General features: G+C 41.5%; 1 protein-coding gene across 1 annotated transcript in view; it reads left to right on the plus strand.

Moving 5' to 3' along the window:
- The window catches only part of LOC117346224 (vomeronasal type-2 receptor 26-like), a 53,144-nt gene extending 35,630 nt beyond the window's left edge, over positions 1 to 17,514 (plus strand). The window contains exons 6-7 of the mRNA XM_033915628.1: positions 6,037 to 6,163; positions 16,613 to 17,514. Of these exons, the coding sequence (XP_033771519.1) occupies positions 6,037 to 6,163; positions 16,613 to 17,514 (1,029 nt within the window). The remainder of the gene's footprint in view (positions 1 to 6,036; positions 6,164 to 16,612) is intronic.
- Positions 17,515 to 17,870: the final 356 nt, after the last annotated feature.

The following is a 17,870-nucleotide window of genomic DNA, read 5'->3' on the forward strand; positions in this document are numbered from 1 at the left end:
CCCTATTATCAGTCTTGTTCTGGAGGTTTTTGATTGTTTCCTACTCTCTGGTTGTCTTATTAGGTGATGGTCTGCCCATAACACTTTTATACCTGTAAGGGTACAGGCCCCTATATCTTCCTCCCTGCCAAACACTACATCTAAAGTGTGTCCTTTAGAGTGGAGCTCCCTTCTTCCATTCCTATCCAAGCTACACATGCATGCTTTTCTCTGATGCTTCCAGGACTTCTTTTCAACTTGACAGATTCTTGATCCTCTACAATCTGGCTTTTACTCCACAGAGACTGGCTTTCACTCCACAGAGACTGCCCTCACCAAAGTCTGCAGTGATTTGTTCATGGTCAGATCTAAGGACATTTACTCAATCCTCATCCTGCTTGACCTGTCTGCTTTCTTTAATACTGTTAATCACAGCTTACTCCTTGATATGCTGTCCTCGCTTGGATTCCGTAAATCTGTCATCTCCGGGTTTGCCTTCTATCTAGCCCATCGCACCTTTAGTGTATGTGTTAGTAGGTCCTCTTCTGCTGCCAACCCACTAGCAGCTAGTGTACCCCAGGGTTCTGTCTTAGGACCTCTTCTCTCTCTACACCTCTTTCCCTGGTGCCCTGATCTCATCCCATGGCTTTCAGTATCACCTATATGCTGATGACTCCAAGATCTACCTCTCTACACCCAAAATTTCACCTAAAGTCCAAGAAAAATGTCTATGCTTGTTTGGCTGACATTGCTATCTGGAAGTCCTGCTGTCATCTGAAACTAAAGATGTCCAAGACTTAGCTGCTCCTCCTTCTTCCTAAATCCTCTGCTCCACCTCCTCCATTCTCCATCTCGGTAAATAATAGTCATCATTCTGTCTCCTCTGTTTGCAACCTTAGAATCATCTTTGATTCTGACCTCTCCTTTGCTATGCACATCCAACAAACTTCTAAGGCCTTTTGCTTCTATATCTACAGCATCACCAAAATTTGCCCCTTCCTTTCTGAGCACACTACCCAGACTCTTGTCCACACTCTCATAACCTCACACTTTACTGCAATCTGGTCTGGTCTCCTGCAGTGCCACCTCTCCCCCTGCAAACTGTGCACAACTCTGTTGCATGACTCAACTTGTACCAACCTCGCTACACTCATGTCACCCCTCCTTAAATCACTTCCTATCTGCCTTTGCATACAGTCCAATCTGGATGTATAATTGAAAAGACAATGATTGTGGAGATACACAATCTTCTATTCTTGTTCTATAATTAATCAATACGTTGCACTCCAATAATTTTGCTATTACTGCCCCTACTCTCTGGAATTCGCTGCCAAATCATTTACGCAGTGAATCTGAAATAAAACAATTAAAAGCAAAATTAAAAACATTTTTGTTCCAGGATGCCTTTGGACAACAACTGTACTCTTAAGGACAAAAATTAAAATTATTACTTTTTACCCTAACCTATTGTGTTTTCCCTTTTTTGTTTCACTTCTCTTTTACAATTGTAGTTCTTCCCCTTTTTTCCTATTGTTTGAAGTTGGTCTATATGTCTTATTAGTGTTTTATTAAGACACCTAGATTTTATCTAGTATCCCCAGTTTTAATATGTTTTTATGTAAATTTTATATTGTACACCGCTTAGAAACCTGACTAAGCGGTTTAAAAAATCTTTTAATAAACTTGAAACTTGAATTCAATATACATTCACTTGATAGCTATAACATTAACCATGAAAAAAGTAGAGTAGAGCAACGGGTAATAGTCACAAAGGGAAATCATCCACATATACTGACTGTGATATACGCTGCTATCTGTAGAGTAGCTGACAGGTGGATTCAATCAGAGCAGGTAGATCTGTAGTAGAATGGCTGGCTTAAGCTTTAAACAGAATTTTTTCTAAGGAGAGCTATCATGAGGTCTGAAAAGAGAGAGGTGTGTACCTGGTGGATTGCTTTAAAAAGTCAGTAATAAATAAATATGTGCATACATTCCATTATTCTAGCAATTTCTGTACTTATATGGTACTCAAATATAGTCACTTTTTTTTAAAAAAAACTATTTAATTTATTTACTGACATTGAGGGCTCCTTTTACTACGCTGCAGTAGCATTTTTAGCGCACGCTGTAGATTAGCACACGCTAACCCCGCTCTACGTAGAAAAACTAACGCCAGCTCAATGAAGGCGTTAGTGTCTAGTGCGCGCGGCATTGTAGCGTGCACTAAGTGCATGCTAATACCGCTAGAGCAACTTAGTAAAAGGAGCCCTTAATATTCCAGTGTTTCTAGATGCTTCAGGGTGATGTTCAGAACCAGGTGATTGTCAGACATGTAACAATTATATATCATTGACAACTTAACTAAAACAATGTGGTATAGATAAAATCATAAGAAAGGATTAGCATAGTACAGGAAAAAATACATTATACATTTTAATTAACTGTACACACCAGATAATTACAAGGAGGGAACAGAGAGTATAAGACTAAACCCTGCTGATGTATAGAGAGAAAAGGAACTAACAAGTGGTAAACCTTTTTGAAAAACCATGTCTTGAATAAAGTTTAGAATTTCTTTGTGGAAGGTTCAGAACATAGAGCAGCAGGGAGTTGATTCTAGATATAAGGGGAGACACACTGAAAGCTAAGGAGCAAGAAGCATCCAGCCTTATTATGGAAATGAAGGGAATGACCAAGAGATTGATATTTGAAAAAACAAAGGGATATGATGAAAATACATGATTATGTTTTTTACAAATTTAGTCAAAGGGCTCTAAATTTTATTAAACATTTCACTAAAACCCCTACATTCTGAGTTAATTTGTTCGTAATTGTATGTAGTACACACATTCACCCACCAAAATGTATAATGGTTTTTCCAATTACTTGTAATCAATTGAATGGCTAATCCTGTTAGGATTATAAATAGACAACAATAAATATTCATAGTGATAATTGGGTAACTTTATTCTTTATTTGCATTGTATATTAGGATATATTAGGATATTATTATATGCAGGAAAATGAAATTATTGAATATTTATGTTACCTGTATAGATAATAGTGTAATATGTGGAATATCTTTTGTTCTTTCATTTGTATGACACTGTTTTTGATTAAAAATCAATAAAGAATTAAATAGAAAACGAAAAAACAAAGAGATAGAGTCAGAGTGTATGGCACCACCATTGATGAGAGGTAGCAGGCCTTGTGGATGAGGAGTTACATGATCATATTTTCTTGCCCCCCAAATCAGTTTCAAAGTCATGTTTTATATAAGTTATAGTTGAGGAATGAAAGACAGGGGCAGACTGTCAACAGTGAATAAATTCATGTCAAGAAAATTCACACATAGCATTAATCAAGATCTTTCAGGCTTTATCACCCTCAAAAATGCTGGTAATGATCTGATTTGTCTAAGTTCATAAAAAGGTTTCTGTGTGATTGGAGAAATAAAAGGTTAAAAGATTAAGGAGCAATCCATGAGAACCTGAAGAAAATGAAAGGTATGGAGAAATAGTTTTCTATTGGCTTGGGGAAATCTACTGCTTATTCCTAGGATAAGCAGCATAAAACTTGTTTTACTACCTGGGATCCAGCTAGGTACTTAGGCTTGATGCAGCTTTAGTTTGTCCTAGTATGGCAATTCATATGTTTTCATGTTCTTAATTGACAGGAAAATCAGATAACTTCTTAATTTGTTCAACTCCTAGCAGAGGGGTGGGCATCAAGGGTCACAGTCTAGTCAGAATTTCTCCAGTGAATATGCATGAGATCTATTTGCATCTTCTGCCCCCCTTGCATGTAAGTATGTGAAGATCTAATGCATATTAATTGGGAAATCCTGAAAACCCAACTGGACTGCAGCCCACAAGAACCATGTTTGACCACTCCTACCCTAGCATAAAAAATTTTTTAAACATGTTAACCTTTGAATTTACTGATATGGAGTCCATTTGTACATGTTGAAGAGTTCTGAATTGAGGGAAGATAATTATTAACATAAATGTATGACATGAACCAAAAGGAATTTCTAGAAATCTCATAAAAAGCCAAATGAACCAATAAAGAGTTGAAAATATTTTCCCTATATAGATCCCTATTAGATAGATTTAAGATAATTTCCAGCCACAAGTGGGCTGACTAGATTAAAGTTGAAAACCTACATAGGCTTAGCATTGATAATGTCAACTAAAGTTTTGGCTGCTGTTTGTAGACTTTAACTTAGCTAATTATAATCTTTAACAGGTAAGACCTAAAAATTCCAGTTAGCTGTTTGTTTTTGTTCTAACCTAAATTCTTCCAAGAAACTACTACTTTAAAATTAAAAATCAATTGTGACCATTAACTACTCCAGACAGGAATGTTTTCAGTAAGTCTGATTGAGGTGCAGTTAGGTAACTAGATCCTTTGTAAAGCAAATACAATTTCTGATTTAGTGGTCAATAAAGGAATACGGGATCCGGAAGGTTCGCCCCCCACATTTCGCCCCCAGCAATTCGCCCCTCACATTTCGCCCCCCACATTTCACCCCAGACACATTTTGCCCCCACACATTTCGCCCCCACACATTTCGCCCCCCGGATGTTTTGCCCCCACACATTTCGCCCCCGCACATTTCGCCCCTGAGCGTTGGATTATGACCCCCATCTTCTTTCTTCCTCCCTCCCCCCCCCAACGCGGGACCCTGTGGCACCATCAGCTCTTACTCCCTCTAACGCCGGCCCTGCAGCTCCGGACTTCCCCACACCTGCTCTCCCCCCCCCCCCCCGATCACTATTATTTTAAATGTTATGGCAGCCGCGGCGCTGTATCCATCGGAGGAGACTTCTAACCTCGGCCTGCCCCGGAACTCTTCCTGCAACAGCAACTTCATGTTATGGCAGCTGCGGCGCTGTATCCATCGGAGGAGACTTCTAACCTCGGCCTGCCCCGGAACTCTTCCTGCAACAGCAACTTCATGTTCCTGCCTAGGCGGGTGGTGGCTGCAGGAAGAGCTCTTACTCCCTCTAACGCCGGCCCTGCAGCTCCGGACTTCCCCACACCTCAGGCCGAGGTAGCGTTGGATTATGACCCCCATCTTCTTTCTTCCTCCCTCCCCCCCCCCCAACACGGGACCCTGTGGCACCATCAGCTCTTACTCCCTCTAACGCCGGCCCTGCAGCTCCGGACTTCCCCACACCTCAGGCCGAGGTAGCGTTGGATTATGACCCCCATCTTCTTTCTTCCTCCCTCCTCCCCCCCCCCCCAACGCGGGACCCTGTGGCACCATCAGCTCTTACTCCCTCTAACGCCGGCCCTGCAGCTCCGGACTTCCCCACACCTCAGGCCGAGGTAGCGTTGGATTATGACCCCCATCTTCTTTCTTCCTCCCCCCCCCCCCCCAACGCGGGACCCTGTGGCACCATCAGCTCTTACTCCCTCTAACGCCGGCCCTGCAGCTCCGGACTTCCCCACACCTGCTCTCTCCCCCCCCCCCCCCCCACCGATCACTATTATTTTAAATGTTATGGCAGTCACGGCGCTGTATCCATCGGAGGAGACTTCTAACCTCGGCCTGCCCCGGAACTCTTCCTGCAACAGCAACTTCATGGCCGAGGTTAGAAGTCTCCTCCGATGGATACAGCGCCGTGGCTGCCATAACATTTAAAATAATAGTGATCGGGGGGGGGGGGAGAGAGCAGGTGTGGGGAAGTCCGGAGCTGCAGGGCCGACATTAGAGGCAGTGAGAACAGCCAGCTGTGCACTTTGAATTTGTAGCCTGCCGTCGTGTCGGCAAAGAAATCGCCTGCGAGAGGAATAGTCTGACACTCAGGGGCGAAATGTGCGGGGGCGAAATGTGTGGGGGCGAAACATCCAGGGGGCGAAATGTGCGGGGGCGAAATGTGTGGGGGCGAAACATCCGGGGGGCGAAATGTGCGGGGGCGAAATGTGAGGGGCGAATTGCTGGGGGCGAAATGTGGGGGGCGAAACTTCCGTGAACCAAGGAATACTGCTTTTGCTAAATTATATTCCAGCATCAAATGAAATTATGTAACTTGTTTTCTCAATCCTTAGTTACCTCCGCAGTCCAGGTGTAGCTCAAGTTGCCATCCGGGTTACAGGAAATTATCCAGGGAAGGAAAGCCCACCTGCTGCTATGACTGTATTCCATGTGCAGAGGGACAGGTCTCCAATCAAACCGGTGGGTGATATCATGGAACATTTGGCCAACACAAGGCTATAGATTCTTAATGATGGTTCATCTCTATGAAATTAGACAAGGGAAAAAGTCATAGAAACCATGACTAATCCACAATTTAGTTGGCTTTATATTTATTTGGAAAATCAGAGAAATTGGCATCAATTATGGTCCCCTGTTTTAAAGGTCACCTCATTAGATAGTCAACGTCCAATCACCTCCAACGTTCAAGTCTATATATTTATCTATCCTAGACTAATCCTTTCCATGAAAACTTTTCTGAACTGATGACAATGGGCAAATTGGATGGGCCATTTGGCATTCATCTTCCTGTCATGTTTTTAAGGTTATGAGTGATAAAATAATATTGGTTCCTTCTGATCATCCAAAATACCTTTATTTGAATTTCTCTAGAGACTTAAATGTTGAAAGTGCAAATTCATACTGAGATCGTTTATTAGCAATCATCCTCGATTCACACAGGTTTATGTTTATTATTTTGGTTTGCGGTTTAATTCAAAACCTTATCAACCTTGGACCCCTGAGGAAGTTGTGTGGGGTCCCTTGGTTTGCTGAAAGGTGGTAACATTAACCACATTTAATAATAGATACAATAAACATAGGCTGTATCTTGTACAATTCTGTCTGCAGTTTTTCTTTGTTTTCCAAAGGTGATCAGATGTCAATATCAGTGTCCTCTACCCAATATAGAAGAGCATTTTAAAAAGTTTGTCCAAGTTATAATATGGACATCCAGGATATAGCCTGTTCTAAAATACATGTGAGATGGATGTCCATATGCTGGAAACATATGCTATTAACATTTACTTTAAAAACAGAAAGGTCCAAATTATGAACCAGGCAGAACAAGGCACATGGATGGATTTATGGAAGCAGAACATCCAAATTATATGGTCACATAGGGCTGGATTCTGTATAGGATGCTGGTTTCTGCAGCTGAGAATTGCATACCAGCATCCTATACAGAATCGCATTGTTCCTAAGGACAGACACCCAGCCCCACCTAACTGGCCCAATTCTATAACCACACACATGTCACAAGTGTTGGATAAAGAATCATGTCTGATCTCTTGCCATCATCTGATCATGTCAAGGGAATACCCCTGCCACAATCATCTGAGTGGCTGTGGCAGGGAGCACCTGAACTGTAACAAAGGGATGCCCACTCTCTTCCCACCAGAACCCTCAAATCCCCACCCACAAAATAAGCCAGGCAGCATGAATACCCATTCCCTTTTGCCCTGGACCCCCCTAAAGCAAGCTGGGAAGGAGGGATGCCCATTCCTATCTGCCCTGGAGCTACCACACCTGAGGCAAGATGGGTAGGAGAATTTCAGTTGAATGTATGGCTGGAGGGATACTCACACTTTCCAGCTAGCTGGTCCACCACTCCAAAATGGTGGGTCTTCCTCTTCTTGGTGCACTTCCACTGCATCCCATAATTCACTGGGAAGGAGGCCTAAGACTCCATTTGGCCCAGTTGCCTAAGGTCCTTCATATGGAGAAGGGCCTAAGGAAGGGGAGGGGAAGGGGAAGGCTTACCATTTTTGATTGGCATGCCTGTCAGCCAGAGGATGTGAACATCCCTCTGGCTGGATATTCAACTGAAAGGTACAGGGGGATGTGGTAGAATTAGGGGTATGGGGTTTGGATCCTGAGCCTGGGGGTGTTGGGGGGCTTTAGATTTGTGGAGGATTGAGTTCGGGGGGGGGATGACAGCACATCAGCAAGCAACTCTCTGCCTACATTGAAGAACATTCCTGACTTTCTTACTCAATTTGAATTCCACTCAAATCTTAGCACAGAGACCCTGTTATTGACATTAGCCTCCAAAATCAAGCAATACTTAACCACTGGTCACCAGGCGATCCTCCCCCAATTTGACATATCTACTGCCTTCAATTTAGTAAACCATCGATTCAGTAAGCCATCAACATGAAACAGGCATCGTAGGAATCGTCATGAACAGTTTCAAGGACTTCCTTCAAAACAGATAATATCTTGTGTACAAAGATTTTTTCAAAAAACTGGCAGGCATTCTGTGGCGTACCACAAGGATCACCATTATCACTGATCCTCTGCAACCTGTTTATGAGCTCGCTAGGCAGTATCAAATTCAACAACATGTAATGCATATATTCATACAAAGATGACAATTCTTCTACTTATCCCAATTAGTCAGGATTCTATCAACACAACGCTGAAAATATCAAATGGAATAGACAAAATACAAACCTGGGCTGCATCCAACAAACGTAAACTAAATAGGGACAAGACCAAAATTATGTGGTTTCATAATGCTGTACACACAGTTTCTAATGCTATTACTCTAATCTCAGGATCAATGCTGGAGATAAGAAAGATGGAATAAAGCCTGTATTTCTGTTTTAAATCCTGTATTTTAGGGTAGCCACTGATCTGATATAAAGCCTATAGTTCTGACCTCAATATTAGTTTCCAGACATTGTGTCTGCTGATTAGGTATAGAAGGGAGGAGCTGGGATTTACTTTGGGACAGTACTGGAAAATAGACTGCCCTGAAAACTTCTAAAAGCTAAGTTACTCAGAATTTCATATTCTGCTCTTATCACTGATTTTCAGCATTATATCTGCTTAATTTTTCTTCTCCTCCTCCCGGTTTCTTTAAAAAAAAAACACACAAAAGATAAAACCTTCTCTGTCCTCTGCTATATCTTATTTTCTCTTCCACCTCATAGGAAAAAGGGTAAGACTTATAGTCCCCCCCCAGGATCACTGCTCATATATAGAGAACCAAATAATCAGGACTACTCAAATCAAGTCACTTCACAACCAATCAAGATGACGTTTATTCTGTGCAATCACTGTGGTGCTTTAATTCCAAGACACACTATTTGGAGGCTTAAGGCTTGCCCCATCTGTCTTCAAGTTGCTAGTATTAAGGAGGAGCTCTGCAAACTTAAACAGGAATACTGTGTTCAGTATTGGTTGCCGCACCTCAAGAAGGACATGGCGGTACTTGAGAGAGTCCAAAGGAGAGCAACGAAAATGGTAAGAGGGCTGGAACACTGCTCATACGCCAAGAGGCTGGATAGGCTGGGGCTCTTCTCTCTGGAGAAAAGGAGGCTCAGGGGAGATATGATAGAGACCTTCAAGATCATGAGGGGCATAGAGAGGGTGGATAGGGACAGATTCTTCAGACTGAAGGGGACAGCAAATACGAGGGGGCATTCTGAGAAACTGAAGGGAGACAGGTTCAAAACAAATGCAAGGAAGTTTTTTTTCACCCAAAGGGTCGTGGACACTTGGAATGCGCTACCGGAGGAAGTGATCAGGCAGAGTATGGTACAAGGATTTAAACAGGGATTGGATGGATTCCTGAGGGATAAAGGGATCGTGGGATACTGAGGGAGGAGCTGGGATGTAACACAAGTATAGGAAGTTAACCAGGTAATGAGTATAAACCAACCTGGTCGTGCATGTGCAAGACCGGAGGGCTAGGACTTCGATAGGAAGACAGGACTTAAATGAGAAACCAAGGTGGCAAGGGAGCCCCTTCTGATGATTCAGACAAGTCTTGACCTGTTTTTGGGCCACCGCGGGAGCGGACTGCTGGGCAGGATGGACCTGTGGTCTGACCCGGCAGAGGCACTGCTTATGTTCTTATGTTCTAATTGAATACAATTAAAGCAGCTTCCAACACTCCACAAAATCATACCAACTTACCACCTCTACCTCAAAGAACAAAACCATCCAGGAATAGATGGGTCACAATAGGCTCAGGAAGACTGCGACATGTAACACAGAAACATCCACCTTCACAAATATTACCTCTACAGAATTCCTTCGCTCCACTAGTGCACTGCGATACTCAGGAAAACAGAAGGGAGGTGGGACTTGAACCAATGAAGGTAACTCAAGAGAACAAGAGCACCCTAAGTACAAATAAAAAAGCCAAAAACAGAAAACTATTACTGTTGGGGGATTCCATCATCAGAGGCATTAACCTTGGAACACAGGGCGAGGAGTCCAAAATAGTGAAATGTCTTCCAGGATCCTCAGCTACCAGGAGTTAGAGGCAAATATTGACTATAATTAAGGAAGAAACTAAGGATTTTAACACTGATGTTGTTATTTATTCATTCAGTTTTCTATATTGTTCTTCCAAGAGAGCTCACAATGGTTTACATTAATTTATTCAGGTACTCAAGCATTGTTCCCCGTTTGTTCCAGCAGGCTCACAATCTACCTAGGGCAATGGGGGGGATTAAGTGACTTGCTCAGTGTCACAAGGAACAGCGAAGGTTTGAATCCACAACCCCAGCATGCCGAGGCTGTAGCTTTAACCACTGCGCCACACAATCCCCGTCTGGGAGCAAATAACCTGGCCAACAACTCCACACTTGCAGCGCTGAAAGCTTTTCGGGCGCTTGGTGAGGGCTTGAAACCTTTTGGAAAGACTAGCTTTTTCTGAAGTACTACCTGCACATGGAAAGAGAGAGCAAAGAGTAAAAAACACAGAGGACTTTAATAGATGGCTCAAAGCCTGGGGTCATCAAGAAGGCTTCAGGTACATAGGAGGATGGGGTAATACATGGAAGGACATGAAACTATTTTATACTGATGAGCTACATATTACTACAGCAGGAAAAGTTTAAACAATATGTTTCTAGGCATTTAAACTAGAAGGTGGGGTGGTGTATGTATGAAGGACAATTATAGAGACCACCCCCGGCATAATTCAAGATGTGATGTTAGTAAACATTGCAACATAAACAATATCAGTAACTCACTTTTTAGCATTGCAACGGAAAGTGAAATGAAACAAAAAACTGTACGAAAAGGAGATTACCGCCAGAAAAATAGCTGGAAAGCGATGACCACAAATGCTCGCAGTCTAAGCAACAAAGTTCATGATCTGCAAGCCCTGATGTTAGAGGCAGATCTTGGATATTGTTGCTATCACAGAGAAATGGCTCAGTGAATCACATGGATGGGATGCAAACATACCGGGATATAATCTTTTTAGGAAGGACATAGATGGTCATAAAGGTGGAGGAGTAGCTCTCTATGTAAAGATCAATATCCAAACGACCGAAATGCAAGGGACCTGGGAGAAGAAGAAGCGATATGGATCACTCTGAAAAGAGAAGATGGAACTTCTATCTACGTGGGTGTAGTCTACAGACCTCCGACTCAATTGTAGTAAATTTATAAGGATCTGATTGTGGATATCCGAAAGTTTGAAAGGAAAGAGATGGTGCTGCTGTTGGGAGATTTCAACCTGTGGATATGGACTGGAATGTTCTGTCTGCAGAATCAGAAAGAAGTAGGGAGATTGTGGATGCCTTTCAAGAGGCTCTGCTCAGACAAATGGTGATGGAACCCATGCAGCTATATTGGATCTGGTCTAGAGAATGACATGAAGAAAAAATTTATCACCATTACCGCCCCGTCCTCATGAGCTCATCCCCATCCCTGCCCCATCCCCGTGATCTCGGTCCCCGTCCCTGCCCCGTCCCCACCTATTGTGAAAACTGAACAAGCCAAATTACTACAGAATTCTACATAGAAAAATCAAGCTAACAGAATACTTCAGTCGCACATGGCTGGAATACTAGGGAAGTGCAACTAAGGCAACTGCCCCCTGGTCAGAGAGAGAACCCTAAGCCAGCTGGAAGCTAAAGCAACACAGCCTTGGCTTTGCAGTCCCCAGTTATGTCTAATACCAGCTCTAGCAGGATACATATTTCAAATCTGAAATATTCTAATCACAAAATATAAAATAAATTTATTTTTTTCTACCTTCTGTAGTCTAGTAATTTTATTCTTCAACTCACATTGGTCTCAGGCTTGGGATTTGGGTTCCTTCTGTCTTCATTGTGGCATGGCTGGCTCCTGAAGGTAAAATAGGTGCAAGAGGAGCTGGGGAGGAGATGGCGATTCTGATACTTGCACAATTTTTTTTTATCACAGGAGCAAGAGTTTTCACCGCTTCCATGGGGTGGTGTAAGGTCTGTCCCCATTCCTGTGGGGCGGTGAAAGGTCTTGTCCTCATTCCTGCAGTAAACCAGTTGCAAATGTCTCCATTCCTGTGGATTTACTTTGGTGACCATAGTATACTATGGTAAAATGGCCCACATGTCATTTTCTAATCTGGTCCTCACAAATGGAGTGAGTATCTCTAATGTTCAAGTGGATGCTCAACTGGAAAGAGTAGTGATCATCAAACGGTTTGGTTTGATATAAAGGCTAAAGTGGAGAGTGGCGGCACAATATTTAAAGTCCTAAATTTCAAATGTATGGACTTTAATAAAATGGGAGTGTACCTGAAGAAAGCGTTGTTAGGATGGGAGGACATAAGAGAAGTGCAAAAACAGTGGTCTAAGCTGAAAGGAGCGATAAATATGGCTACGGATCTCTATGTGAAGAAAATAAATAAAAACAAGAGAAAAAGGAAACCAATATGGTTCTCCAAACTAGTGGCAGAGAAAATAAAGGCAAAAGAGCTGGCGTTCCTGAAATATATATATAAAAAAAAACAACAAGAAGAGGAGTTCAGAAAGGACTACCAGGTGAAACTGAAAGAAGCCAAAAGAGAGATACGTCTGGCAAAAGCACAGGCGGAAGAACAAATGGCTAAAAATGTAAAAAGGGAGACAATTTTTTTTTTTTTCCATTTATATTGGTGAAAGGAGGAAGATGAAAAATGGAATTGCTAAACTAAAAGATTCTGGGAACCAATATGTGGAGAGTGATGAAGAAACAGCAAATGTGCTAAACAAATACTTCTGTTCTATGTTCACAGAAGAAAATCCTGGAGAAGGACCATGATTGTCTGGCAAAGTAACACAAGAAAATGGAGTAGATTCTGCACTGTTCATGGAGGAGAGTGTTTATGAACAACTTGAAAACCTGAAGGTGGACAAAGCGATGGGACGAGACGAACATGATTGAATTTTTTGATTGGGTGACCAGAGAACTGGATCGAGGACATATGCTAGATGTAATTTACTTAGATTTCAGCAGTCTTTGATATGGTTCCTCATAGAAGGCTGTTGAACATACTTGAAGGGCTGAAATTAGGACCCAAAATGGTGAACTGGATTAGAAACTGGCTGTCGGAGAGATGCCAAAGAATGGTGGTTAATGGAAGTCGCTCAGAGGAAGGAAAGGTGAATAGTAGAGTCCCTCAGGATTCAGTGCTGGGGCCGATCCTGTTCAATATGTTTGTGAATGACATCGCTGAAGGGTTAGAAAGAAAAGTGTGCCTTTTTGCAGATGATACCAAGATTTGTAACATAGTAGACACCAAAGAGGGAGTGGAAAATATGAAAAAGGATCTGCAAAAAGTTAGTGGAATGGTCAAATATCTGGCAACTAAAATTCAATGCAATGAAATGCAGAGTAATGCATTTGGAGATTAATATTCAGAAGGAACAGTATATGCTGGGAGATGAGAGGCTGATATGCATGAACGGGGAGAGGGACCTTGGGGTGATAGTGTCCAGAGATCTAAAGGTGAAAAAGTGTGACAAGGTGGTGGCTGCTACCAGAAGGCTGCTGGGCTGTATAAAGAGAGGCATAGCCAGTAGAAGGTAGAAGGTGTTGATCCTCCTGTTCAGGTCATTGGTGAGGCCTCACTTGGAGTATTGTTTTCAGTTTTGGAGACCTTATCTGATGAAGGACGTAAGAAGATTTGAAGTGGTCCAGAAGAGGGTGATGAAAATGATAGGAGGTTTGAGCCAGAAGACGTATGAGGAGAGACTGGAAATCCTGAATATGTATACCCTAAAACAGAGCTGCCCAAGTCTGGTCCTCATGATCTACTGGCAGGCCAGGTTTTCTGGATATCCGCAATGAATATGCATGAAAGAGATTTGCCTGCACTGCCTCCTTGGTATGCAAAATCTCTCTCATGCATGTTAATTGTGGATATTCAGAAAACCTGGCCTGCCAGTAGATCTCGAGGACCAGACTTGGGAAGCCCTGCCCTAGAAGAAAGGAGGGACAGGGGAGATATGATTCAGATGTTCAAATACTTGAAAGGTATTAACGTAGAGCAACATCTTTTCCAGAGAAAGGAAAATGGTAAAACCAGAGGATATAATTTGAGATTGAGGGGTGATAGATTCAAGAGCAATGTTAAGAAATTCTACTTTACGGAATGAGCTACCGAGAGAGGTGGTGGAGAGGAAAATGGTGACAGAGTTCAAAGACGCGTGGGATGAACACAGAGGATCTAGAATCAGAAAATAATAGTAAATATTGAAGAATTAAGGCCAGTATTAGGCAGATTTGCATAGTCTGAGTCTGTATATGGCCTTTTGGTTGAGTATGGGCTGGGGAGGACTTAAATGGCTGGGATGGTGTAGATGGACTGGAGTGAGCTTTGACAGAACCTAAGAACAGTACTGGGCAGAGCTTTGGATTCTTGCCCATTAATAGCTAAGAAGAATGGACCATTCAGGTTTTTATTTGCCATCATCTACTATGTTACTATGAGTTATTCTTGACTCCACACTAAGGAAGAAAACCTTCTACAATATGAGATTAAGACTCATCAGGCCCTTTTTTCTAAAGCGTCATTTTGCCTACTAACACTAATGCTCATATTATCCCAATATTGCAACTCCCTCTATGTGGGTCTAAACTCTACTTTCTACACATTGGTCAGACTAATAATCAGACTAAAAAAATTTGACTCCATCTAAAGTTTTCATCTTTTTACCCCTCCCTATTGTTATATCCCTTATTCATCTCATTTACTATCATTCATTGAATTTCCTCCCCTATTTCCCTTTTAGTCTTGTTTATGTTATGTTTTGTTTTTGATTTTTTATATTGAACCCTTGTATTTGTAGCTGTTTTATTAATTTTATATTTGTTCATCGTTTTGTATTATGATTAAGCAATTCATCAAATTTTAAATAAAACTTAAACCTGTAAAAACTCACATCACCTTCAAACTATCTTGCAAAATGTTTCAAATCCTATATGCAAACACTGCTGAACTGCTCATAAACTTATTTGTCAACTCCTGGTCTACGTCTACCTAAAAACTAGAATCGCTTCAACTGCTACTCTTGTCTCCAAAAGGGATTAGATACAAAACATGTATTTGACTTGCTTTTCACATATCTTTGCACCAAAACTAGGAATAACCTCCCAACTGACATCAGGATGGAAACATTCTATAACAGATTCCGAAAAAAAATTAAAAACTTATTTTAAAGCATATACAATGTAGACATCTAACTCAAAATAATTAATATCTCTAAATCTCACCCTTGACTCAAACGCTATACCAGTACAATCAAATAACCTCCATTCTCTTCTCTATTACCCTTTCCATAATTCTAAACCTCCTCAAACTACTATAAAGTAGTACATTCATTCTTGAACTCAAAACATTGTAGGCTGACATGAACCTGCTTAATAATAATAATAATAATAATAACTTTATTCTTGTATACCGCCATACCCAGGGAGTTCTAGGCGGTTCACAGCAATTTATCAAAGTTATAAACATATCAGAGATTACAAATAGTGCACGAACAATAAAGAACAATTGACATAGAATGATGTCGTTGAGGTTAGCTGGAGAAGGGAAATAAAGGTTGATGGTAGTGGGAAGGGATATTACAGTAGGCATAATATGACTCAGAAATACCAGATTAGATAAGATTAGGTTAGAGGGACTGGGCATCCCTCCTACCTTACTTGTTTCAGGGGTCCTGAGTCAGGAGAAAGTAGGCACTCCTCCTGCCTGGTGTGCTTTTATTTTATTTTTATTTCTTTCATTTGTGCATCGCACATACCTATACAAGCTCTAGGTGACATAACATTACTTTGTGGGTGGGAAGTTGGAAGTTCTGGTGGAAGGGAGTGGGCATCCTTCCTAGTTATCAAATTTGTATGTGGGGATGTATTCCTGCCATGACCGCTCAGCTGATCACAGCAGGGAGATTCCCTTGCCATGATCAGTTCAAAAACTACATATATTTAAAATGTAGGCCTAAGTTCACACATGACAACTTCTGCACAAAACCATGCCCAGCCTTGGGCAAGCATAAGTGTCCCAATGTGTCTACCTGCACACACAAAAGATGCCTACAGTATAGACAGCCTGCCTTGGGGTTTTGTTTTAGAAAACATACATCCTAGTTGGCTGATTAGACAGCAGTAGAACCCCTACCACTGCCTAAAATCAGGATGCCATTTATAGAATTTATCCCATAGTCCTCAACCAATAGGAATAGCCTAATGGTTAAAGTGGTCAGCTAAGAGCACTAGATCCAGATGTTGCTGGTTTAATTCCCACTGAAGCTTTTTGTAATTTGTGTTTCCTTTTTTATTATTGTGAGAACTCCAGTGAATGTAAGTGTCATGGCTCTCGGAGTGGGTATTACTGATGCTATTTATGAGATAGACAATATTCTTCATTCTTAGATGGAGACAATTGTTGGAAGTGCCCTGAAGACCAATGGCCTAATCAAAAAAGAGATTCCTGCATCCCAAAAGTGATAAACTTCCTGTCCTATGAAGAACCTTTGGGGATAGTATTGACTTCCATCACCACATTCTTCTTTCTGGTCACTGTTGTCGTCCTGGGAATCTTTATTAATTACAAAGACACTCCCATAGTGAAAGCTAACAACAGAAACCTCAGCTATATTCTCCTTATCTCCCTCATGCTCTGCTTCCTCTGCTCATTAATATTCATTGGACATCCAAACATGGTGACATGCATTCTCAGACACACTGCTTTTGGGATCACTTTTACCATATCTCTGTCCTCCATCCTTTCAAAAACTATAATTGTGATCATGGCCTTTTATGCCACCAAGCCTGGAAGCAAGCTCCAGAAATGGATGGGTTCCAGGGTCTCACTTTCTATAGTCCTTTCCTGTTCCCTTCTTCAAACTGTTCTGTGTCTTGGCTGGTTGTTCACGGCTCCCCCATTCCCCTATCTTAACATGCACTCAGAACCAGGAACAATATTAATTGAGTGTAATGAAGGATCTGCAATTGCATTTAATTGTGTTCTGGGTTATCTGGGATTTCTGGCTGGAATAAGCTTCATTGTAGCTTTCCTAGCAAGAAATTTACCTGACAGTTTCAATGAGGCCAAGTACATCACCTTCAGCATGCTGGTCTTCTGCAGTGTCTGGATCTCCTTCATTCCAACATATTTAAGCAATAAAGGCAAATACATGGTGGCAGTGGAGATATTTGCTATTCTGGCCTCCAGCGCTGGACTGTTGGGTTGTATCTTTCTCCCTAAATGCTACATTATTCTGCTGAGACCTGAAAGGAACAACAGAAATTATCTAACAAAAACAATTGGATGAACTATTCAAAGACATGCCATGACACTGATATAGATACATTATCATTTATCTTTATTTCTGATGTTTCATTGGAGATCTCACTTGATGTAGGATTGTCAAATATGTAATCCTTAGTTTAAATGGAAAACTTGCAAATTTGAACTTGTGGTGCCTATCACTAAGGGGTTCTCAAGCTAGTTTCCAGGACACACCTAGTCTGTCAGGATTTCAGAATATCCACAACCAATATATTTATGTTTGGTAGTGCTTTACATTGATAAAAAACAATGATAGTGATAGATTTGCATATAATCTCATTCATGGAGGAGTAGACTAATGGTTAGGTTTGATTCCTTCTGAAGCTCCATCTGACCCTG

This window comes from Geotrypetes seraphini, chromosome 12 (genome assembly GCF_902459505.1).
Source record: "Geotrypetes seraphini chromosome 12, aGeoSer1.1, whole genome shotgun sequence".
In the NCBI taxonomy this organism is placed as follows: domain Eukaryota; kingdom Metazoa; phylum Chordata; class Amphibia; order Gymnophiona; family Dermophiidae; genus Geotrypetes; species Geotrypetes seraphini.